At 44.6% G+C, this 25703-nt stretch overlaps 1 protein-coding gene across 1 annotated transcript in view; it reads right to left on the bottom strand.

Moving 5' to 3' along the window:
* The window catches only part of CCDC3 (coiled-coil domain containing 3), a gene marked incomplete at both ends in the record, with an annotated part of 28295 nt that extends 4899 nt beyond the window's left edge, over nucleotides 1–23396 (bottom strand). The window contains 2 exons of the mRNA XM_079541317.1: nucleotides 21920–22094; nucleotides 22984–23396. Of these exons, the coding sequence (XP_079397443.1) occupies nucleotides 21920–22094; nucleotides 22984–23396 (588 nt within the window). The remainder of the gene's footprint in view (nucleotides 1–21919; nucleotides 22095–22983) is intronic.
* Nucleotides 23397–25703: the final 2307 nt, after the last annotated feature.

Below are 25703 nucleotides of genomic sequence, written 5' to 3'. Positions count from 1 at the left end.
ACTGTTGGCTGTATCCATACTAGTAAGCTGGAGCAAAGTTTCATTAAGCTGGGAAAGCTTCCTTAAAGAGTAGCCCTCAGAATCAATGCAGCGCAATGCAGCAGCTGCTTGCTTGCCTCCTGTCCTTCTTGATGGGCCTGATCCAACCTCTCAAGGTCTCAGGGCTGAGCTCAGATGCAGATGGGAGGTGGTGATGAATGTGCAACCACTCCAACCCACACAGCTCTGGGGTTGTGTAATCCAATTGTAACACAAATAGAAGCTGGCATCTTCCCAAAGAGCCAACTACTACAGGAGCTTGCTGAGTTTCTCTTACTTTCACTGAAAAGCTCAAGCAAAGGAGACGGCTGGCTGAGCTTTAAAATAACCCACCATAATTTCCCTCTATTCCCCACCCTGCAAATTCTTATGGTGCTGACATATACGCTCTCCCAAACTCCACATTTTTTAAGAACAGTTGAACCAAGTGCTGGGAGAAAGCAAATCCCGTGAAGCCACCTTGGCTGTATTTAAATGCCTTCTGGAAAGATCTTAATGCAAGACAGACGTTGACGATATGTTTGCACTTGTAACTAAGCCCTGGCTACACTTGAGCTTGGCTTTAACAAGCTTTCCCCAAAATACCACACATGAAATATAGGCAAAGAGACAAGGATGTTGGTTTCGGAGTTATGTGTGACAGAAGGCAGATTTCTAGAAGCTAGGAGTAGATATGAGGATTTCCATACACGCTCCCATCTCTGCTATCTACTGTCTACACCTAAAAGCCTGTTTAGAGTTGTTTTGATACTCCAGTTGTGAAGTGGGTCTCTTAGAAACAGCGAGCACACAATCTGTAGGACCGTGAGGTGTACAGCATTCAATAAAAGCCACAGATGCTCAGATCTGCTCAGAAATACCAAGAAATGTAGTTTGCCCCCACCTTCTGTTTTGTGTGAGGGTCTGGTAAATGGCAGATCAGAATTGATGCTCTGCTATAGACTCAAGGCAATGAGTCCAAGGTTTGCCAACATGACCAGCTAACAGTTTGGACAAGGTGACAGAAAGGAGATGAAAGCAATGTGATAGTGGACAAATAAACTGCCATTAGTCCAACAGCCACATGACAACTTACATCTACCTTTTGAAGTCAGTTGTATTATTGTTGGATAGGTGAAAGCTCATGCCTTAGGTCGTTTATCTGAATACTCAAATTGAGTAAAGACTATTGAAAATGTAGGCCACAACCCTGTACAAGCTTTTGATTGCTGCAGGAAAGTTTCCCAGACATTTCAAAGCTTCAGTATTCAAAGGCCTTTTCAGACTTTTAAAATAAAACTGATGTATTTGTAACAAAAGTCAAGAAACAAGAAAATTATAGGGATAATCCAACGTGAACACCACTTCATTCAATTGCTGAGCTGAACGCAGAAGTGCAGTCTCATTCTTGGGTTTGCAGTCAGCCTTGTGCCCTTTTGACTGGACAAATCCAAACCTACATCTACTCTAGACAGTGATGAAAGAAAAGCTCATACAGCAGTGTTTCTCCTTTATTGCTTTATCTTACCAAAGTATATCAATATCCTAAGCTAACAAAGCCAGTTTTATCCAAAAATTTGGAAAAAGGCTCTAGGTTTCAAAATCTTTTTTTTTTTTTTTTTTTTTGCTTTATTTTGATATTGTGAGCCTCATGAAGTCTACACAAAATCACACATAGAAGAGGAAAACTGAGAGATCCCTCAAATAAAAAGATGGGCAAATATCTTCCCATATCAGCTCACCTCGATGTTAAATAGCAACAGTAATGATAAATCAGCAGTTCTGAGATGAGTTTTGAATCATGGTCTGTGGATGGTGCACAATGAACGCAAATGCAGCTTGCTTGGACTTCAGAATTAAGAAACAATGAAGTTACAGAAAGGGCCACAACAAAGCGTGTCTGTAGGAACTGCAGCTGGGCACTCAGTCTTCAGTGTGTGTATGTTACACATTAAACCCCTCTAGGCACAAATAATTCACACACAGCATCTGCAAGGCCTGCAAAAGTTCAGGGGGAAAGGAACACAGATGGAAGAAAGCCATTGCTCGGCTCTGAAAAATTACAATCAATTCTCTGTTACAGATTTTCCATGTCACTGAGGACAATGTGGTGTTATGTGGCACTTTCACTCCTCATCATCAGCAGAAAAACCTTCCTGAAGGCTACCTCAAAAATTCTTCCCTGGATTTCCATAAGAAGCCTAAAAATTCCCCACAGCAGCTGTGAGCAGATGTTCCTCCAACATCCCTTCTGACAGCTGCTGGACACCACTGAGAATGGGGCCAGGCCGACAGGACCCACGTGATGCATGGCTGCGTCCCTGGCTGGTGGCAGGTCAGCAACGTGCAGCAGACCTCTGGCTCCTTTCTGCTCCTTGTTTAAACTTCACAGTGCTAGTTGAGTGGAAGCAGTTTTCTGGATGCTTTCCCATTTCCTTAATAGTTCAACAAACAGTACTAAGATCGTGGAAGAGCTCAGTGTGCATGTTTAAGGGAACCCAGGCTTCACAAGTACTACTTGGCCATCACTGCTGTGATGGAGATGCCGTGGCCTTTGCTTTTCCCCTGTTTTTAAAACTGCTCTACAGGGTGTTTTATTGCATTTGATGGGGAGCTTTAAAAGGCTCCTGTTCTAAAGTGATTTTAGAAGACAACCTCCATAAAGCAATGCTTTTCCTCACTCTGATTCTTCAGCTATTGTTGAACTTGGTGAAACTATGCAAAGGGCAACTTCCAATCTTGCTTTCAAGGCTGCTTGTTCATTCCTGTAGGAGGAGAATGAGGTTTCCCATGGCTGAAATGGACAAAAATAAGTAAGGATGGGCTTTGCAGCAAGAATATTGAATGCTCCATCACATCATGCATGGTCCCCAAAAACACACTTTATATTAACTAGTCTAGAAAATATTAGAGAAATAATATATTGAAAGTTCAGGTCCAGTATGGCCCAATAAGAGATTTAGCCTGGATATAAGGAAAAAGTTTTTTACAGCTAAGAGCAGTGAAGCACTGGAACAGGTTGTCCAGAGGTGGTAGATGCCCCATCCCTGGAGAAACTCAAGGTCAGGCTGGAGCTCTGAGCTACCTGATCTAGCTCTAGCTATCCCTGTTCATTGCAGGAGAGTTGGACCAGGTGACTTTTAAGGGTCCCTTCCAACTCTAACGATTCTAAGATTCTATGATTCTAAGAGCAACAAAAATCAATCTTGATTAGAACAGATTAACTTATGCAATTGAGCCTTTGATCTGATTTCCTGTACAAAATTGTCCAAAGACATCACTTATGCTCACTGAGTGACCTCAGAAAGTACATATCTTTCCTATAAAAAAAAAACCAACCCCTTTTCACTGGTGGGGAATTCATCATGACCCCTGGCAAAGTAAAGGAAAGATTAATTATTTACTTGGGTTTTAACAATGCTTTCAAGTTGGGTTACATATACATATATTGCTACCAATTTCCAGTTGCAGATTAAAAAAAAGCCAAACCAAAAAAAAGGAGATCTAAAACAGAACACTTCTGGTTTGATTTCCGAGTCAGGAAATCCTCTCTGTAACTGCAGTCTCCCAGGTAAGTCCTACACTCCCACCCACACTACATCCAGGTATTTATCATTCCTGAGAAATGTGGTGGCCTCCAGCAATCCCTAATTAGCACCTTGCTGATCCACGAAGCACTGAATACCACTTGCTTCCCTATCGCTCGACTCTGTAACCAATAATTACATTTTTGTCAGGCTGCCAAGATGCTCACACACACCTGCATGCTGCCCACACGGTCCTTACAAAGAGATTTATAATAATTAATTGTAACATTCCTATCACAAATCTCTTATCCCACTTCCAGCAGTGGCATGCAAGTCTGACGACAGGCATGTCTGACTTCTCCCACTTGTTTACCAAGTTCAAGTCACTTAAGAGTATCTTCTCTCTGTATCCTTTGATGCTTTGATTCATTTTTTTTCCCTGACATCTTAATTTACATCTAGGTGAGGAATGGTGCTTTTTTTCTTCTTGTTCTGTTTTTTCCTAGCTATTTGTTCGTATCTTCCTGACTAGTCTAGACAGCCCTACCACTTGCAATTTTCCCAAGATGGATGCTTGCCAAATTGCACGTCTCTCCTCCCACAGAAAGTGGGCCAAGTTTCACCAAACCTCATCCCACAGCTCACCATTTCCCCACCTAGTAGTTGTCTTCCAGAGCTGAAGAGGTGAGAAATGAAGGCTTTGTAAGGTATTCATCACCTCCAGGACCCCTCCCACTTCCCAAAGGTATCTAATGTCCATGCAGCATCCCACATAGCTGCATCCCTTATGCTTGCATTCCTGCTCCCTCTCTACTTTATGCTCACCACAGAACATCTCAAGCTGCTAATGCAGATGAGCACTGCTTTAGCGCTCTTCTTGTTGGCCATGATGTTGCCCTTCTTTGCTAAAGCAAAAGGCTTTGTTCAAATTTGCCTTCTCCCTGATTTGTTTCTAATCTGTTTTGCATTTGATTCATTTTTTTCTTTTTTTTCCATATTCTGTTTTTACGTTCTTCTCAGTTTTCACTTTCTCTTGCAGGTTGCTGGCACTGTTGACATCCATCTGCACTTAATCTTTTTGGGGTTAAGTCTTACACACAAATATTTGCTTTCCCTGTTGGCACTTTCAGCAGTCTAAGCAAAACTTCGAAATTTCCCTGTGGCAATAGCTGTGGGAGGTCCCAGACAGTGAGAGAAGGGGCTTCATTCCCTCATTCCTCATATACTTGCATCTCAGAGCATTTGTGGTAGTTGATTCCCATCCAGGATAGGGCAGAAACCACCTCCTTTGAGGCTCAGCCATCAATACAGTCTTCAACCTTGAATCCTGTGCTACAGGAGGATTACAGGATAGAGACCTACACACTCATAAGCTCCATGGAGAGAGTAAGTGGACTGAAAGTATCTTCCATAAGAAGATCTGGACGTAGAAGATGAAATAGTTGGGTGAATGTTCAAAGCAAACAGAAAGTGATGATTCTCAGCGACACTGGACAACTTAAGGAAAGGTAATGCCAATAAAAGCAAGTAATTACATACGCACAAAAACAACAGCAACAACAAAATATACATATATATAGAGAGAGAAACTAATTCACTACAGAGCTCTTGAATGAGTCCTGAACATTGGAGGTCAGGAGATCGTCAGGAGGAACCACCATATCTCATTGCTTCCTTTGTATAGTCTTCCCTGGATACTTGTTTTAGATGTTTGTTGGGTTTCCTTGTGGAAGCAAACAGGTGTGGACCATCTTCCATTACATATGGAAAGGACAAATGGTCACAATTGCCTCACTTCAGCTCTTTCCCAGCCAAGCAGCTGCCAAAGAAAGTTTCAGCACGGAAGCTCAGCTTTGCCTGATAGCAAGACATTAGGCATAGATGCCTTTACCCTCTGGGTCCCTAGTGATGTAGACAACATGATTTTCACATTGTGCTTCTTTTTGATCCTCAAAATTTGTGTGCTTCCTCTTTTCTCCCTTATTCTTTGCCATCAATAGGAAATGGTTCATTGCCAGTTTTAGAAGGCAGGTCCAGGAACAGAACTATGAGTACAGATGCTATGGTCATGCTGGAAACAGGCAGCTGGCATAGAGACCTTCATTCTGATCCAGTACAACCATTCCCATGTTATTAATAATAAGATGGGATAGCTGTAACAAGTAGAATCATAGAATCAGGGAATCATAGAATCAGAGAATCACAGAATACTTTGGGTTGGAGGGACATTAAACACCACCCAGTCCCAACCCCCTGCCGTGGACAGGGCTGCCACCCACCAGATCAAGCTGTCAAGGGCTCCATCCAACCTGGCCTTGAACATCTCCAGGGATGGAGCTTCTCTGGGCAACTTGTGTCATTGCACAAGTACCAGCCTCTGTGCAAACAATTTCTTCCCAATATCTAACCTAGATCTCCCCTCTTTTAGTTGAAAGCCATTCCCTCTTGTCCAATCCCTATCAGACCGTGTAAAAAGTTGGTTCCCTCTCCTGCTTGTAAGCTCCCTTCAAGTATTGGAAGGCTGCAATGAGGTCTCCCTGGGGCCTTCTTTTCTCCAAAATAAACACCAACTCCCTCAACCTTTCTTCATAGGAGAGGTGCTCTAGGCCTTTGATCATCTTTGTGGCATCCTCTGGACCTTCTCCAACAGCACTGTCTTTGTTGTGTTGGGGCCCCCAGACCTGGACACAGTACTCCACATGGGGCCACATCTAGACTCTGGAATCATGCAATGGAACAAGATTTTGCCAGTGCAAATTATATTAAAAGGTGGGAAATGAGACTTGCTGACACCCCCAGAGAGGACTGAATGCTAACTGTTGGCTGTTAATGTTTAACTTCCTCCTTTTGATGGAAACATTTGAGGAAAGTTTAAAAAAAATGTTACTCACTATTTAAAAAAATAATACTAATCAGTAAATTTCACCTCAGGCATGATGAGAACTGCTGCCAGCTGTTGGAAAAGAGGAATGACATCTTTCTTCTCATGGCTGGGGAGAAGCTGCCCTGCAGCAGGTGCCAGAATGGCACTCCTGCCCCCTCAGAGATGCAGTGAGTTGAGCACTTGAATGATCCAGTAGAGCTTGTGAAAGCCCTCACAGCTCACTAAAGTCGCTGCTTGCTAACACTGGAGCGAAACCGTCTTGTTTTCTGCTGTAGTTCCATCTGTAAACATTTGTGTGTCTGAAGCCACAAAACATGAGTCATTTTGATTTCTTAATGGCACAGCACCTTGCTGGTTGCTACTGTGTCAGACTATGTTATCCCATCAAGTCAAAAGAATGATAAACAATGTCCCAAACACAGCCTTTCATCTCCAGAAAGTCCCATCCAAGTTTCCTTGGAAATGAATTATATGAAGGAGAACTGAACATGAAGATATGTTTACCAAAAAGCCTATCAGTTCACTTGCAGTTCCAACTGACTATTCTCATGTCAGATGAGAGCACGGTCTCACAAGCAGATGGTTTAATTTGCATAAAATCATAGAATTGTAGAATCATTAAGGTTGGAAAAGACTTCTAAGATCATCTAGGCCAGCTGTCCACTTCCAACCAATATTGCCCACTAAGCCGTGCCCCTAAGCACCACATCTACACGTTTCTTGAACACCGTCAGGGGCAGTGACTCCACCACCTCCCTGGGCAGCCTGTCCCAGTGCCCAAACATTCTTCTGGAGAAGTTTTTCCTAAGCAATTTTTCAGCACAAGAGAGGAGAAAACTTCAGTACCAGAGATGGGATGAAAATTTTTCAGTTGATGAATTTCTCCATTCACTGAGCGCTGAATCTCTCAGCTGTTTAATTGTTCATCAAGTTTTCATGGCAGCCCTTGGGGGAAGACACTCTTCCTGCCCGTGTCAATCTGTCCATGTTAACATCAATTAAATATTTACTTGAGGTCCCGGGAATCTGAGGACTGTTAGTGTGCTAGGGAGTCACACTGATCCAAACTGACCTTGCCAATGTTCACTTCCTACCCTGCCAACAAGTAGCCAGGCTCACAGGTCTCCTGCAAGACCCCCAAAGAAGTCAGCTTTCCTTCACAACCCTCGGCAGAGGAAAACTGATGCTCAAGCATCCCATCAATTTATACTACCATGTTAGTAGCTACTTAGAAACTTCTCCTACATGATGCCTCCCACTCACTTTGGATTTTATTTGATGAAGTTTCTGAAGGTTGGGGTTATTTAACAAGTATGATGACAATCCTGGTAAAAATGTGCCACTTCATTGGCTCACCAGGTACAAATTCTTCTTGACTAGAACATCACTTACACTCCTATAAAGCTAAAACTAAGGCTTTCTGCAGAGACATTTTTCATTCACATATTTATCTACTCGCTGAGATGTTTTTTGCATGGTTACTTTGACCCCTCAAGCCAATTTTTTTCAAAACCATTTTGAAATAAGAAGAGGAAAAAAAATTATAGACTTTTACCCCACTTCACAACCTCCAGAGTTGGATTCAGCTCCAGGTTAGACAACTGATTCTATGGAGATGACCCAGTAGCCCAAAAAGAGGTGCCTGCTGCCCTTTCAGTCACTGTGCTGTACCCTTCCTGGCCATCATCTGCTGCTTCACTTTCAGTGGAAATAGGACAGGGCCTCAAACTACCTCTGCTAAGTAGAAGGTATAAAATACAGCAGATTTGGCTATTCAGTGGATTGCTTCATTTGCATGCAATTTAATTGTTATGTCAACTTTTTAAATCAAAACGGTGCAAAACTCACACTTCTCTTGTAGTCTAAACTTGCATTCTCTACTTTTTCCTCATAAGACAACTATTTTGCACTAATTCAGGGCTTCCAGTATTGGAAATTTGTCAAAAGAATTTCTGTACTGTACTCTGATGGCTGCAGAACTTCAGAGAACAGCATGGAGTGAAATTCAGTCTTTCTTCCCATTTTGCAAGCAATACTGAAGAGGACAAGCTCCCTAATGCCTTTCAAACACTACTCAATATATATAAATATATATATATCAAACAAGAAGACAATCCCAAACCAAAATATTTATGCATAAAATATGTGGAAAAATATATTCAAAATCCCATCAAGAATATATGCTTGAAGATCAAATAGAAAAAGCCCTAAAACCAATGCTGAATTCATTTAAAAGATGAGAAGGTTGTCTTACATGATGGTTCTAACAATTCTACCTGGATTAGAAAGCTTATTGTGGTTGTTACTGCAGACTTTGGAGTCTAAGGCATTCTATGGTTAGAGATACTGTTTTGTTTTGATAAAATACTGTTAACATATGTTTTCATTTCTTTTTTCATCTCCTCACACCATCTTGAAAAAATCTTTTTTTTTCTTTGTAAATAAAACTATTTACACATTTTGCACCATTTCCTAAATCAGTCTGTAAGTGACAGCAAGCTTATGAAAAAGGAGACTAGGGGCTTTGGAATTTCAAAACACATGGAATTGCTTTAAACAATTTAGAAAATTGGATTTAAATCCACAAACTAAAACTCAGTGTCTTACAAGCATTCAAGAATTCTTATCCAAAGGCTTCTTGAGTTAGAAGATAAAGATTCCAATAGGCATCATAAGCTCTGAGCAAATTCAAGCCACCTGCTCCACACAGCATCGCACAAAGAAAGAAGACACTGGGCAGGCTGCAGTGCTTGCTTCAAGCTGTGGTCTTTTCTTGAATCCACTGAATCTAAGCCCAGAATATGTGCATGAGGGAAAAGCACATGGTGAGACAGACCCATAGTCATGATTAGGGTATTGTAGACTAAATCCTCCAGGACCTCACCAGTCCCTTTTAGATTGCATTAAGATCATACAGGGCCAAGACCAAACCACAGTGTGAGCTTAGATGAGCTCTGTTTTTCAACATCAATGTTTCACCTTCACCCAAAAGGCAAGAAGAGAATGCATTTGAGGTTATCCTCACCACTGGATGCAGCATAGGAGCTCTTTCAACTCACATGTTTTGCTGGGCACAGATTTCCCAGTCACTGCACTGCTCTAGACAAGAAATTAGAGATGCCAAATGCAGCTGACAATGAAAATACAACCAGGGTTAGAGGAAGAACTGGTGCAGTGATTCCCTTAGCCCTGCAGAAATCATTTGATACTGACATATACTCAGACCTTGGTTTTGGAGCACTCAAACCACAAACCTGAAACTACTTCTCTAACTACACAGGAAGGTCCAGTGGCTCTGGCTCTGAAGATCTGGAGGTCAGTCTCAGAAACAGCCTTTGTTTCCAGGAGAGAGACATTAGCTACTAACTACAAGGGAAGTGAAAGCCTTTTTACTTAGGATTCATTTGAGACCATACCACATTTTTTGTGCCATAAGATGCACATTCATTAACTCGTCAATTCAGTATCAGTTTTTGTATAGAGGAAGCAACAGTGCTGCAAAGGAGAGGACACAACGTTTGTGTCACTAAGCTTTGTTGCCTCAAGCATGAGTAGCAGTTCTGTTAGGAATTCTCCTAATTAAAAGGATAAATGAAATGGGAGACAGATTTCAGCTCAGACACTAACACACTTCAGTTTAGATGACTACAGGTAGATGTCTGTGGAGAAGACCATTGTCTTGAGTAGAGTCCTAGATGCCAAACAAAGTGTCCATCTCTTTCTTGGACAACTTCAAGTGTCTAAGACATCTGCAAAGGACCATGGATGACTTCTCTTCCTATCCTGAAATGAACACCTTTGTTTGGTTAGCTGAAATGCATTCTGACCTCTTTTATTTGGGATTCCTGGGAGTGTTATTCATCTGCACACACTGTGACACATGCTGCCACATGAACTGCCCATGTGGTCCCTGAGCTGACACAGCAGAAGGTGATGTTCAAGTGAACACTAAGCTTCCTGCTGTTGCTGGTCTTCTGTTTTCTCTCAGATATCCTAGCCAAACAGATATCTCAGATTAAAAACAGTTATCTCAGATATCCTAGCCAAACATCTCAAATGATAAAAGGCACTTCAGGTGATCAAACTGTTCCCATGAAGGTCTCAGCCTGGCCACTGATTCCTACTCAGGGTTGGAAATGCCAATTATGCCCTACTGGCCTCATCTCAACTTTTTGGGCATGAGTGTGGAAAAAGAAAGAAAAATGAGTTTTTGTTCTTCCAGTGGCTTCCCTTACTTAAGAGAAAGGTGTGTTACACTAACTGGAACCACATTTCTAAAACGATAAATAGGAGAATACCACATTTGAACTTCTGCTGGGTGCTGATGACCTCCTAGGCCAGACAGAGCTGAAAGCACAGGGCAAGCCTGACATGATCTCTGTTCTTCTTTTGGAGTCCCAAACGGCTCTGAATCCTCTTCTAGCTAGACAGAGAGCCTGTCTCCTCTCCTTTCCTACTTTGGCTGCCACAGCTGCTGCCTACAAAGACTGTCTGCCTCTTTCCAAGATAAAAAAAGATAAATCCCCAGGATTTGTAGATGAGGGAAAAAGATACTGCCCCTGACAGGCACTGAGGGCAAAGATCAGGGTTGCAATATCCACATTCCCTGCATGGGGTACAGACCAACCCTGGACACTGCCAGTGGTATGTTAACGTTTACAGCTACGTGGGGATTAGGAGCAGGTTAGAGTACACGATTTGCCCTCGGCAAGCCTGAGATCACTCCATTTCAAAACAGAGGAAGTGCTGTAAATACCACAGCAAATGTAATTACCAGAACCTGATAAACACCACTTTGTTAGCAGCAACCAGGGGAGGCTTCTCCTGTTTCAGATGTTTCTGACAATGAGCAGAAAGCAAACTCGAGGTCAGTCCTGATGTGTGGATACAGAACCAAGTAGAGATGGCTCTGGTTTGGGCTTTTTTTTTTTTTAAATGAGCTCCAATATGTGTTTAATCCCAGGTGCTGATGTTGTGGGGGAAGGATCCCACTCCTTTACATTGGTAAAGTGATTTGGGATCAGCATCTGTCCATAAGCAGCAGCTCCTTAGTGCCATTAATTTGGAAGCACTGGGATATTTCACATCAGTGTCTCAATTGCCCATATAGACATGGGCTAAATATTTGGATTTTGTCACTGTATGAGCTTTTGAGCCATTTCTATTGCAGCAGGAATGATTTGAGCATAAAATACTGTTTCCTGGATACGTTTAATCAAAATTCTGCACTTTTGGGAAAAGAACCAAGAATCACATTTGCTCCCTGTCCTTTGAAACAGACTTCAGAAAACATGGGCTCAAGTAAGATTTTAATGGGCAGATCATGAAGGGGCAAATCTCTGAACTCAAACATAACATGCTGCTGGCCTGAAACATGTAAAAGGCAGAAAAACAACCACTGATGGCAGCAACTCTTCCGTGGGGTATTCTTAAAACTGTTTCCAATCCACACCACCACAGTTGTCTTCAAGGCTTCAGGAATTTTACAACTGTCAAAAAATTTGTGTCTGGGTTGTCTTTACAAATCCAGCAGATGGAGGTGGGCTGTGGATCCCATGTGCCACCTCCCAGGGTTGCTCAGCTCCAGCATGGGGCATCAAGGGGATGAGACACGGCTGTCACCACAGCCATACTGTTCGAGGAATGAACCAGGGCAGAGCACAGTGAAATATTATACCTTATCCCAAAGCTCTGTCATGCCCCATACAATGGATATTCCTCCAGAGACAGGAAGCCTATGGAGAGTCTCTTCTGACTAACAGACCCACTGCAACTTCCCAGCTTGAATGAAAGCATGTAAATACTGGAAACTTCACTGCATTGGTTGGCTACACATTTCAATATATTATATCCTCATTTTCTATTTCCATGTTTGGGGTTTTTTTCTCTTATTTATACCCATTATTTTTTCTTTGTCTATACTCACAACTACTCTCCAATAGAGATAAATGCAGACCAAGAACAATCCACCTGCATCCTTCCTACTGATAAGCCATGTTCGTGGAGATTCTCACTTTAGGGCACTGTTCGTAGGCCAAGAATAAACTCTTAGCGTTTCTTATCCACCCAATAGTATAGGCTGGTGTCCAACAGAGCTCTCCTGTGGTGCTCATCATCCCTCCACTTAGAATCATAGAATCATAGGCTCATTAAGGTTGGAAAAGACCGTCTAGGCCAATCATCAACCCACTACCATCATGCCCACTAAACCATGCCCATCAATGCCAAATCCATACTTTGTTTGAGCACCTCCAGATATGGTGACTCCACCACCTCCCTGGGCAGCCTGTGCCAATGCCTCACCACTCTTCCAGGGAAGAAATTTTCTTAATATCCAACTTGAACTTCCTCTGGCACAACTTAAGGTCATTATTTCTTGTCCTATCACTGTTACCCAGGGGAAGAGGCCCACCTTGCCACAACCTCCTTTCAGGCAGTCATAGAGAGCGTAAGATCCCTCTTGAGCCTCCTTTTCTTCAGACTAAACAATCCCAGCTCCCTCAGCCGCTCCCTATAAGATTTGTGCTCCAGACCCTTCACAGCTTCATTGCCCTTCTCTGGACATGCTCCAGGACCTCAGTGTCACTTCCACAACCCTACACAATGCTCTTATGTGGAAAAAGCTTTCCTGTTCCACAACAAAACAGAAGATATTGAGTAGATGTGGCTGTTATGTTCATACTTCAAGGACTCCGAAACAGAACTTTTTCCCCATGCAATGGAAATGGGGACTTACATCATCTGCATTTCTATTTGTGTCCTCAGCCAGCATCAGCACAAGCTGTTCCTCTCCTCTGACTTTCCTTTCTTTCTCTCCCCAGCTACCATCCAGTTATGCAACTGAGGTTTTTTTCCACAATAAAAAAAAAAAAACATAATCAAGAACATCCAGGAGAACATAATTGTGTGCTGTGTAAAGGCTCTGGAAAGACCAAAAGCAAGCCAAACAAGTGAACGTGCTCTGAAACAGGTTTGCAGTGAAGATGAATGGAAGTGACAAACTCATTGCATTTTGAGGCAATAAGGAGGATATGTGCCACCACCATCCAACAATATACTTCGGTTTGAATAAGAAGCCAAACCCCAGGTGTCCACATGTCCTTGGAAGACATGGATAGGCAAGGGGAAGGGCACAGGAGTTAAAAAAATTAGTTAACAGATTATAGAAAAAACATTCAGACAATTGTTTCTAATCTCATTGGGAATAAATTCCAGTTTGAAGAAAACTGTCTCCACTGAACTTGGGCACACAGCCTCACTTTTACCGTCCACAAAATGAGATAGCTCTCCCTCTACTCCTGCCTGGTGATGAAGATAAGTTTGACAACAAAATTAGGCACATCCTGGCTTGTGTTTTTGTTCCACATCTTGTCTTGATATGAAACTCTGTGGTGACATTTCCTCTTGCAGTCGTTAGAACTTCTGCCGGTTCCCTACTAATCCAGAAAATGCAGAACAAATCAGTTCTTTCAGATCTCAGGAAATATGTATTTTTTATTTCTTGCTTCTAATTTTCAGGGGACATATTCAGACCTGGTTTTCTATCTGTATTATTTCCCTTTCACATTACACAGTGTCATGGAAAATTATTTCTCACTCAGTAAGTTTTTTTCCTATTGGACTTCATTTTACAGATAACTGGACAGCAGTTGTAGCAGTATTGTTCCAAAAAAAAACCTCTAATTGGGGCAGTGAAAGGAGGTAGCCACTGTGTCAGCTGCCAGAAGCACCTGCAACAATTTTGGCAGTAACCAGCCACGATTGGCCATGCAAAACTTCATACTCCCAGTCTCCTGAAAATGGTTTGCATTGGCTCTGTGTTCCAGGCTGGCAGCAAAGCTAAACCTGCAACCACGTGGCTGCCCCTGCCCAAGTTCCACAGGACAAGGATGCTTCTGCAGGAAAATGTGGAAAGTCACTTGGCTGGTGGAGGCAGGATGGACTTTAGAAGGCTGTGTCTGCAGCTTCCATTAGGGACTTGAACTACTGCTGTCTCAGAGCCAACTTGGCTTCCCCTTTGTGAAAATAAACATCAAAATACATGGGCTGGGAGAAAATATGTCCCTGATTGAAAGACCTCATCTCCCTTCAATGCAGAATGGCTGATCTGGTTACAGGCAACATTATAGGTGTCCCATCTGCCAGCTGGATTTCCACAGTTGTTGGTTTTAATAAACATTTTCTCCTTTTTCCTTTTTTTCTTGCTTTTTTTTTTTTTGTTGTTGTTGTTGTTGTTGTTGTTGTTGTTTTTTAACCTCACAGGTGCATGAGGAAATGCAGAAGGGGAAATAAAGGACTTTTCGTTGCATCCAGAGTTGACCGTGGCCAATAACTAAACCAAAGTCTGGCTCTGCTTACAGCCACACAAGTTTTTGCACCAAGGACAAAACTTATCCCAGGACTGCTGGTCATGGACCCCATGAATTATCTTTACCATCTACTGAACAAGATAAAGCATGAATTTTCACATGCAAGAACACTCAACACATCTACAGCATTACAGAGAGTCCTGGTGGCTCCCATACTTGTGTTGAACAACAGCTTGGGAATATCCATCATTCATTGTGCCTGCTCCTGTCCTAGAAAACCTTCCAGATAATCACTCTGAATACATTCCCCAGAACGGCCAGCCCAGCCTGTGGCCTAAGAGAATCCAGGCAGGAAAAATCCAAGTGTACCTGTCTTAATATTTGCTTCTCCCTCCTGTTCCAAACCCAACAAAAAGCACTGAAATATTCCTGGTGAATTACTCCAAGTGAGGTACCAGGAGGCATTCCTGACCCTATTCCAGTAGTAGCTAACTCAATACATCCACTCTCCATGATTGAAAAATCATGGGACAAATATGATTATTAAGTATGAATGACTGAAAACCAACCAACCAAACAAACAACACCACCAGCACCATTCCTGCCTCTTTTGTATTTTCTCTTGGGTTCATAAGATAATGCATTCACTTTACAGGAACATGGGCCTTGACTTTCCTCCTTTGAGGCCTGGGAGCACTTTGCCTATAGGATCCTGTGTTGAGGAAGGTGATCTGGATGTGAACACAAACGTTTTCAAGGATGTGTTGCCCCAAACCTTCTCAGGTCCCAGCTCCAGTAATTGCTCATGTCCCCACCAGTAATGGTGGGCCTTCTTGCCCACCTTTCAGCCTTCACAGTCTACATGCAGTGGGTGTCCTCCATCTTCTTCTAATGCTGGAGAGGCCATGAACATGAGGACAGAAAAGCAGAGGAATCACTGATTTGCTCACACATGGGGAAGCAAAGTCAGTCTTGGTATTTTCGTATTTTCTTGTTCCTGTTTGTGTCATGACACTGCCATCTCCAGCAGGCTTGGAGGAAGAGGTCTGTGCATCTTCAAACTTTCCACTGCCTTTCCCAGGAGGTATCTGTCATCCCTTCCTCTACCAGACTTTGTGTTAACACAGAGGGAACATGGCCAGATTGGCAAACGTCCCACATCACCAACCTGCCCTGAGACCATACTGTTGACATCTCACTTGTGCCACACTCTGTGGATTTGGTCCCATCCAGTTTACTGCATCTTTCTTATCCAACTAGGAAACACATTGCTTCTGCTCTTGGCTATGAGTAAGAGCCTGGGTGCTTGCAAAAAAATCTTTATACAGCTGAGCAAACACTGAAGGAGAAGCCAGACCAAGAGATGAAATGATCTGCTGTGGATGGGGTCAGATGCCTGCTCATGTACAGAAGCAGGTAGCCTCATGCCATGAAATCGGAATAATTTAGTGCATTTGGCAGAACTTATTGAAAATGTGGCTCTGGATAATTAAAAGCAGCCTGAATCCATGTGGGTCTCTGCTCATTGCTAGTTCCTGGAAGGATTGCCTTCAAAGGCAGCAGCCATGCATACACACTCATGGCTGCCCAGGCATTTCCTTGCCTGGCAGGCTGGAAGCAGGATAATTTTGAGGATATCATGTACCTCAATGTGCATAGTCAGAGCAGGCTGTGCTCTGAAGCAATCTGCATCCACTAATGGTAAGCAAAATGATCCAGATTTCCCAACCAGATGGTGGGACACTGATGTATTCTCACCTCTTCTTGCCTTGTCCTGCACCAAGTTTCAAGAGTTCAGAGGGTGGGGAAAAGCTCCCTTTTTGACCCCAAATTGCGACTAATCACAATTTGTATCAAACTTCATACACTGCTTCAGGTAAACCCTGCTAAATGACACTATGACAACAAATGGTCAAACTGCCTCATAATAAAGAAAAAGGGTGTCTCTATAAGGTACTCTAGGAATAGAGACATTTCCCCATTTCCTTCCTTGGAAATACTCTGAACACCTTCTGATAGGGAGGTGCTTACCACATCCCTAAGAGTCCCCCATCACAGGCTGAGTGGGAAGATTTGGAAATGAGTCCATGCCATTTCCACACCAAAAGACTCCCAGGGACATTACCCAAATATATCAGCTATCTTGTGGTTTTCCTTCATCCCAGACACTTTTCAGCAGTTGTCCTTCTCATTTAATGCAGCTCACAACTATGCAAATCAAACACAGATTGTAGGGCAGGGATATGCTCCTTGGGTGGGTTACTGGAAGGAAAACAAAAGCACAGTAGAACATCATTAAAATGAGACAGAAGCAATGGGCATTTTCTGTAATGGCATTTTGCTGCTTCAACAAGCTGCAGGGAAAGAAACCTAATGTAAAAAAAAGAATATCAAACCTTTATTGTACCCAGTTTTTGTCTACTTTGAGGTCATTTTGCCTTGCCCTTGCCACATTGGAGTTTTAAAAAGAGTATTTTCTATTTCCCTAGGATCAGGGAAGGGAGGATCCCTCATGTGGTTCATGCTGCAAGAAAACGCAGACGGCCAGTACATGGGAATTAAAGAAAACTGTCTTAACCCAGCCAGACTGCAGTGTGCTCCACAGTATGCACCAGAGCTCAAGGATGGGTTGCCCATGACCAGCACTTTCCAGCCCTCCAGTTCCTCTCCTAGAACCCAGAGCAGAGAGGAAACTGCCAGAACAAACATTATGCAAGTCCTTCTCTGGTAGCCCAAGGAGCTTTTGTGGAAGATGCTGTTTCTCCATGATTTAAGCCTTCATGGTCTTACGAAGTGTCCCTGAATCTGAGCCATGACCATCTGCCCAGCTGAGGTCACCAGGACAAGGAAGAGGCTACAAACATTGCTGCACGTGGATGGGTTCAGGGAGTGACCCAACCCACTGGCTCCCAGTGTATTCGCATGCCCTTTGTTGAAATACAAATAGCTCTGAAACTATTTCCTCCGTTTCCGCAGAGGAAGAATGCCATTTAATTCAATTTTTGCTTTGTATAATAATGGGAAAGCCAATTATGCAATTACAATTGCTTTTCTTATCTGGTTCCTTTTTTAGCTGCTTCAAAGCCTTGCAGGTGGTATAATCAGGTCATGAGGTGGTTGTTACAGCAGTCAAAGTGCCACTGGAGAGGAAGATGCTAAACAGACATTTGTAGATTGCCTGCTAACTTGTTAGTTACCTTCCTTTTTATTAGGAAAGCTGACAACTTTCAGGAAAGCTTCATTATTACCCATAGAAATCTCTGAGGGTCTCTCAGAAATTGAGAAGGAGATTATCCACCTAAATCAGCTGAAGTAGCAGCCGGGCTGCAGATGTGATGCTTGTGAGGGGAAGAAGCAATGCATGGAGAGAGGCTCAATGAAAGGTATAATCTCCTCCTGCAAACTGAATAAGCTCAAATGGAGGCCAATAAAAATGAGCCCCCCCTTCAACTTGTTAACAAAACCAGGAGCTAAAACTCCTCTGAGTAATAACTAACTGCAAGCACGCTCAGCACTTCCATAGACTTTCCCTCATACTTCCATAGACTCTCCATAAAACAGACCTTGAGTTACCATGCTGTAATCCTTCCTATGCAGACAAGGCAGCGAGGTCTTAATTAAGAGGCCGCGCAGCCTTACAGAAAGCCATTCAGGGGGAGAAATGTGAGCTATCAGCTTTGCACTGAAATCTGAAAACCTGTATGGGGCACTGCAAGAGGAGAAACCACAGAAATCAACTCCCTGCATGCAGAAAAATACCACTTAGCATGTAGCAAAATCTATTATGGAAGGAGGCATTGGCACATTTGAATGCTCTCCAGACCTAGCGAGGAGGGTGATGATGCAATGCCGAATGCTTATATCTATCTCCCAAAAAAAACTCTGAGGAATTGGACTTGATGATCCGTATGGGTCCCTTCCAACTTAGGATCATAGAATCATAGAATGGCTTGCATTGGAAGGGACCTCGAAGATCATCCAGTTCCAATACCCCTGCCACTGGTTGCCAGTGATGAGTCTTTAGATGAGACGTTAAACCAGGATGGCCAGCACCTTGTTCAACCTGGCCTTGAACACTTGGGATATTCTATGATTCTATGATCCCTAGGACTGCTTTAAGGATGAAAAAAAATAGGAAGAAAAAAAAAAAAAAAAGAGGTCCCAAGGATGCTCCCTAAAAGCATCAGGAGCTTTCAGCAATGCAACTCCAGTGGCAGTGGCTGCACCAACCTGCGGACAACAACTGGGCATAACACAAGGTTTAGTGAGCAATGTCAGAGCCACAGGGGGAAGAAGTGGATAGAGGCCAAGAGGCCCCTGGGGTGCTTCCCAGAGCCAGAAGGGAGCTGAAAGTTGTGCTTCAGCCAGCACGGCACAACACAAAAAGTGCAAATTCTTTGATGCATCTGCAGGCCTTCCCTCAGGGCATCAACTTGAGGCTTGGTACAAACACAGAGCTTTTAAGAATTTTAATCAGGTTTTTATTACTCCTTAATTGGTCCTTTCTTTAATAAAAACACCTTATTAAAGGAAACTGCTGCGACTGCAAGATTTGTTTTATAGGCAACTACTGCATTTCTTCAATGGCTGGGAGAGAGGGAAGAACAACCTAAAACCATAACTCCAAAGGGCAAAAGTAGAGTTCCTGTGTCATTATCTCCACTAAAATCAGCTCTTAAGCTTTAAACAAGAGGGAGAGGAGTTGCAGCAATTCGTTACACTCCCATTCCATGGCTGTGGTGTGGTGGGAGCTCGGGGCTTTAGCACCAATCTTGTGGCAAATCAAAGCAAAGCAGGAGGTCCGTGAGCACCTCTGAGGGGCTAAGAAAGGTCAGGATAGAGCCCAACTGATTACAAGCATGGAGGCCAAAATGGAACTGCCTGAGGAAAGGACAGCTGAGCTACTGTTGCTTTCCAGAGTGGCCAGAAAAGGGACCTGAGTGAATTTATCAGGCTGTGGGGTTGTTGGAAAACCATGGATAGCAGTGCAGTGCCTGGCCCTCAGCCCAGACTGAAGGGGCTTAAAGACGCAGCTGGAATCAGCTTCCAGCAGCAGTAGCAGCCAGGATGAGGAATGTGTTATCCCCAGCAAATTGTCTGGGGTCTGGCCTCCTTTTACCATGTGCCCAGGGGCTTTCCGACAACTGAAAGGTTTTCCTGTGCTCTGTATCCCTTTACTTTGTCAGTGTGTTGAGGATTTCCCACACGTCTATTTGCTCCCCAAGAACTGGGCAGGGCAGGAGAGAGGAGGAGAAGGAGCCAGCAGCTTTTTATCCCATGGTACAGCCCTGATGGGATGTGAGGAGCAGAGGGAAAAAGTCTTTTGGAGCACGGGATCCAACCTTAAGCCAATTTCATCACGCCTTTGTTCCAAACCTGCTAACAACAGGCTGCTTGTTTTTGACCGAGCCACATGTGAAGATATCCCAAGACTCAAATGTGGGACCTCAGTTCCCAAACTAGACCTTCACCTTTTGATTTGAGGACATCAGCACTTGATCCCATCACCACTGGATCTGAGGAGGTGAAGCAAGGAGCAAAATGCCAACCATTTTTGTTTTTGGGAACCATTGTTGTTGGGAAGAGATGCCAAGAGTAATGAAGAGAAGGAAGAGAAGGGGAGTGCTAAGAAAGGGAAACAAATTCCCAATGCAGTGGTGGCCAAGAAGCCTATCTCCAACACAAGAGCGCAGATGCATGCGCTGAATGGGAGCACAATCCAAACTATTTTTAACTGGTGCAGAGGAAGCTTTTACTTTTCACTGCAAAAGGAAGCAGACAATGTGGCCATCAGTTGAGCTCAGTTTATTCCCTCACAGGGTGTGTGCAGAAGTATTTAAAGCCCCCAGCTCTGGCTGTAATTCCCTTTAATCTGCTCACAGCTGTGTGGGGTCAAGGAGTGCAGCAGCTGAGATGCACTTTTGATCCATGTGCTCTAGGTTCTGCCCTGTGGTTTCCATTCCAGCTAACAGGTGAGATGTACCGTTGGCATCAATAAGCACCAATCCACCAGGGTTCACTACATTTGGCTCCAAATGTATATTTGAATGTCAACAATCCCCCCTCTCTCCCCAAAATGGAACAATGGCACTCTCAGGGTATCCTGAGGACTGGGGTCATGCCCATGGTGCCACTGGCCAGGGGGGCAACACAGCAAACTGTGTTTGTGTCAAACTTAGCCCATGGGAAAAGTCTTGGTTAGCTGCTGTCAGAGCTTCTGCCATCACAAATATTGTGCATTGTACAAATCCACAGGACACAAGAGATGACACATGCCCCCCTCCATCCTGACCTGAAGAGGTGCTTCAAATGTTCTCAGCTCCCCATGGAAACCACCAGACTCGTAAAACAAAATTTGGCACTAAAAGAAAGAGGTTTCCAAGTTCCACTTCCACAAGTGTATATACCCAGAACATAACTGCAGGTTGCTCCTCTCCGCCAAAGAAGTGTTTATGAAAAGCTTGCATTTATTACAAACACTACAGCCCCATAAAGCTCAGAAGCCACTGGCAACAGACATCAGCGGACTTTCCATGCTAAAAATATACTTTCTTCAGGGAGAATTGCCTAGAGGGTAAATTATTTCTCGTGCTCTCCCTTGGGAGGAGAAAGGCACCTTATTCAGTTTGCTCCAAAGCAGGTGCTGGCATTACTCAGACAAATGTGCCCTCAGAAGTCTTTATTCCCCCAGCAGCTACCAAGGCAGCTTAGCACAATTACCTCCAAAATCAATGTTTATGCTGCTGTGTGAATTAGGCAAGAATAATCCCTCACAGTCTGCAGTGGTCCAGACAACAGCCAAACCAGGAGCCAAAAAGCTCTACTCACATTTCCACTGAAATCAAAGTGTGGGTTCTGCAGATAGCAAAACCTGTAACGACGACAGGATCCTACTTGATTCTGGTTTCTCATCTATTGCTCATGACCAGATTAATGTCAGGCTTTGCTCAGCCCCACAGGAAGTTTAAAGAGTCAGCACAGAGGTGAGCACTAAATGCAGAACTTAACATCTTCCCACCAGAAAGGGTGGGGTGTTATCTGCCAGTGATGGTGCCAATGGACCAGGAAAATCAGGAACCAGCCAATCTGCATACATATACACATATAGATATATAAACACAAATGACACTTGAATGTCTGTGCCTAGAAAACAAGCACCAAAGAGCAAATAAATCCCTTACTCGATTGTCTTCCTGGATCTCCCAGTCACTGGAGAAGCTCAGGGCATGCTGTGCCTGTGAGCAGTTGGAAAACTGGAAAAGGCTGGCGAACATCCTCCTGTTCTCCTGGGTATCCGGGAAAATTGCCTCCTGGAAGTTCACCCCATGTGGCAGGAGGATGTAATTCTCATCCATGCTGAAACACAAACCATGGCGCAGCTGCTTTAAGGCTCTATTGCAGAAGTCACCGTTGTCCCCCAGCCCAGCCAAGTGCCACCAAAGTTGCATGGACAGACTTTGAGCCAACGCGTGGCTCTCAGCACGTTGCTGCCTATACTCTCTGTGAGTTTGACCTGGTAGCTGCAGGGAGGACCTGGCAGGCTCCCACTGCCCTGCAGATATAAATGAGTTCCCAAATACATCAAATCTCTCTTTCGGCCTTTGGTTTCTACAGAATTTGTATTGCTTTGCTCTTGACCCCTGAGTCTAAGTGCTCCATCAGAATCAATAAATAACTTTTGGAAGGCATGTCCTTAAAGATATTGTCCCAGACTGAGCACTGGACAGCATCAGAACTTGTTTTGCTATGCACCCAGTGTAAAGATATAGTGAGCATTTTGAAACAAGCCACAAAGCAACATTTTGCAAATGCTTCTGGATCGAAAGGTCAGGGCGATGGCTTTGTTCCCACATTGTGGTTTATTTTCTTATTCTTTCAATGAGCCCAAAGTCACGATTTGGCTAGGGCCAAGAGAATGCTGTAGGGTGTGCATTTGGGATTGCTCCTATACTCTCATGCCAAACTTTGGAGAACAGGCACTGGCCCATCTCCAGCACTGGAGAGGAGCTCTGACCATGAAGAAACAAAAGCAGCAGCATCCAGGGGCTGCTCAACAGCAGCTCAGCACTAAAGCAACACTGGGATATCCCAGCTCGGGATGTTTCTTTGGGGTGGACGTGCAGAATATGCAATACTGCAGGGAGAGCAGCGGGACGGGGCCAACCCTCCCAGCCCTGGAGGATGCCCGGAGCTGTGCCACAGCACCCAGACCCACACCCCCCGGACTCCCAAGGCCGGGACTCACCGGAGGAAGAAGAAGTAAGCGTAGCCCTGCATGACGGTGTGCGAGTGACAGGAGAAGTAGCCGAGCCCGGTGAGGTTGAGTCGTGAGCCGGCGGGCACTTCCAGCATGCTGCCCCACGCTTGGTCGCACAGCAGTTCGATCTCGGCCGAATAAAAGAGTCCTCCCGGGTTGTGCTGCGAGCTGGCACCGGAGGGGGGGTCCCGTTGCCAGGGCAGATAATTGTAAGCCCCGTAGGGATCGGGGTGAAGAGCCAACACCCGCGCGTAAACGATGATGGAAGCCAGCTCAGCTCGGCAGCCCTCGCTCAGCGGTCGCCACTCGGCCGGCAGCTGGCAGCCCCCCCCGGCGCCCGCCCCGGCCCCCAGCCCCAGCGCCAGCCCCAACAGCAGCAGCGGCCCCGCGGGCGGCGGCATCGCGGGAGGCTCCGAGCCGGGGGGGGGGCGAGCCCGGCTCCGCTCCGGGACCGGCACCGGGACTGGGGAGTGGGGATGGGAATGGGGGAGAAGAAGGGTGAGGGACAGCCCGGAGATGTTATAGGTGAGGGAGTTGTAGAGGGAGAAGGGATGGGGTCGAAGCAAAAGGTGGGAAAGTCAAAGGTGCCCCAGTAAATTAATATAATAATAGTGAGACTTAGAGGGTTTGGGGAGTGAAGGAGTGAAGACGCAAAGGGGTGAGGGTGCGAAGGGGTTGAGATGCGAGCAGCTGAGATGCAAAGGGGAGGGCTGGGAAAAGGGAGAGACATGGGAAGGGGCAGAGATGCGAAGGGGAGGGAGGGAAATGGGAGAGGTGCAAAGGGGGAGGTGAAAAGGGAGGGATGCAAAGGGGAGGGTTGAGAAGAGGAGGGATGCGGAGGGAAGAGGTGGACGGGACGGACGTGCAAAGAAGAGAGATGTAGAAGGGCGGAGATGCAAAGGGCAAAGCACAGCCCCGGGAGGGTAAAGCTGCCGCTGGGCATCCCCTGACCCCGCTGGCGGTACCCGGGGCTCGGGGAGGTGGAGAGAGGTCTAGTAGCGAAGGCAGGGACTGAGAGGGAGGTGCCAGATACCACTTGCGATTTCCTTTCTTAGAAGCCTGCAACTCTTTTTCAAAATGCAGCTGGTGAGAAAGGTAAAAATCAAAACCAGGGTCTCTGAGTGGTCACTTCCCACCTCTTCTCCACAGAACTGCGGCACCCTGGGGCTTCTCCAGCTTTGGGGCAGATGGCTCTGAGCCCGACCCTTCTCCTGGCACACGCATTGCTGTGGAGCTCCCGACCATCCCCAGGGTCCCTGCACCATCTGCAGCCCGAAATAACTCCTTCTAGTTCGGTTTTGTCCTTTTCCCACATTAGATCTCACTGGTAATAACGTGGCCAAGAAAGAGCTTGAGATGCTGAAAAAACTTTCTGTTTGAATATGAATGTCATGCAGATGTGGTCCTGGTTAAATCTCTCCCTAACGCTGATGACTGCTGAAAGTTTGACTGTAAGTCCTGGTTGATTCCTTTAATCCTCTCCTCTGTCTGTCTGTCTCCATCTACTTCTGCTCTGCAGAAGGATTGGAAGCCTTTAGGAGCAGAAGATGCCTTTTTGTTCCTCGGTGTTGTGCCCAGAGTGGGGGTCCCCATGCACGGACAGCATTGAAAGCAGTGTGTGAAATAATGAATCACGAGTTAAACAACACTAAGCCAAGTTCATGACAGTCAGACATTTTCAGTGACAAGTGTCTCCCTTGGGAACAACCTCATCAGGTTCAGCTGTTTGCAGAAAATAGCCAGGGGAGTTTAATAAAGGTAATATTCCTATTTCACGATGGCATGGTCCCATGATGAATTTAAAACAGAGTTTTATGCAAGAGCAGCAAAGCTGCTAAAACAGAAGCAGATTTTTATTTTTTTTTTTTTAAAACAAATCCTCCCGAATGATAGATGTAGCTTTTATAGCATTTTTCACAATCTGTTTCTTGGAAATCAACAAATCGTTTCATAACATTCGGAAAAATCTGAACAGGCAATCTGAAAAGACTTCTTTGAAGAAAACATCCTCAGGAAATCCCAAATAGATCAACAAGTTTAACTTTTTTTTTTTTTTTTTTTTTTTTTTAGTGTTAACCAACAGGAAAAACTTTCTGCTTTGGAAACTGAAAGGAATAAATTGTGGGAGAGGAGATTTCATGGCTTCATTCAGTACATTTTAGATATGGAAATAAAAACAAAGGAGGAAAATAAAAAATTGAGGCTGTTGCTGACTTGGAATCATGGAATCACTAAGGTTGGAAAGGGCCAATAGGATCCTGGGGTCCAATCATCAACCCATCCCCGCCACCATGCCCACTAACCACATCCCCCAGTGCCACATCCCCCTTTTCTTGAACACCTCCAGGCACAGTCACTCCACCACCTCCCTGGGCAGCCTGTGCCAATGCCTCACCACTCTTCTGAGAATAATTTTTTCCTAATATTCAACTTGAACTCCCCTGATGCGACTTAAGGCTGTTATCTCTTGTCCTATTGCTGTTACCTGGGAGAAGAGGCCAACTCCACCTCACTTCTTTCAAGTAGTTACAAGTCTGGGGCAGTTCTCAAGGCAATTTGTGCAGCACAGTGCACACAGAGGCCTTGGCACTGACCTCATAGCTGGGCTTCTTTTGAGAAAGGATGCTTTGAGACTTGGGTGAAGACATGGGGATCACAGAAGGAGGGAAGTGCTGCAGGTGATGGCAGAGATGTTCAGTCTCTCCATG

This window comes from Tetrao urogallus, assembly GCF_951394365.1.
Source record: "Tetrao urogallus genome assembly, chromosome: 1".
Taxonomy (NCBI): Eukaryota; Metazoa; Chordata; class Aves; order Galliformes; family Phasianidae; genus Tetrao; species Tetrao urogallus.
The sequence above is the reverse complement of the archived record's forward strand: the minus strand, read 5'-3'. Positions and strand labels throughout refer to the sequence as shown.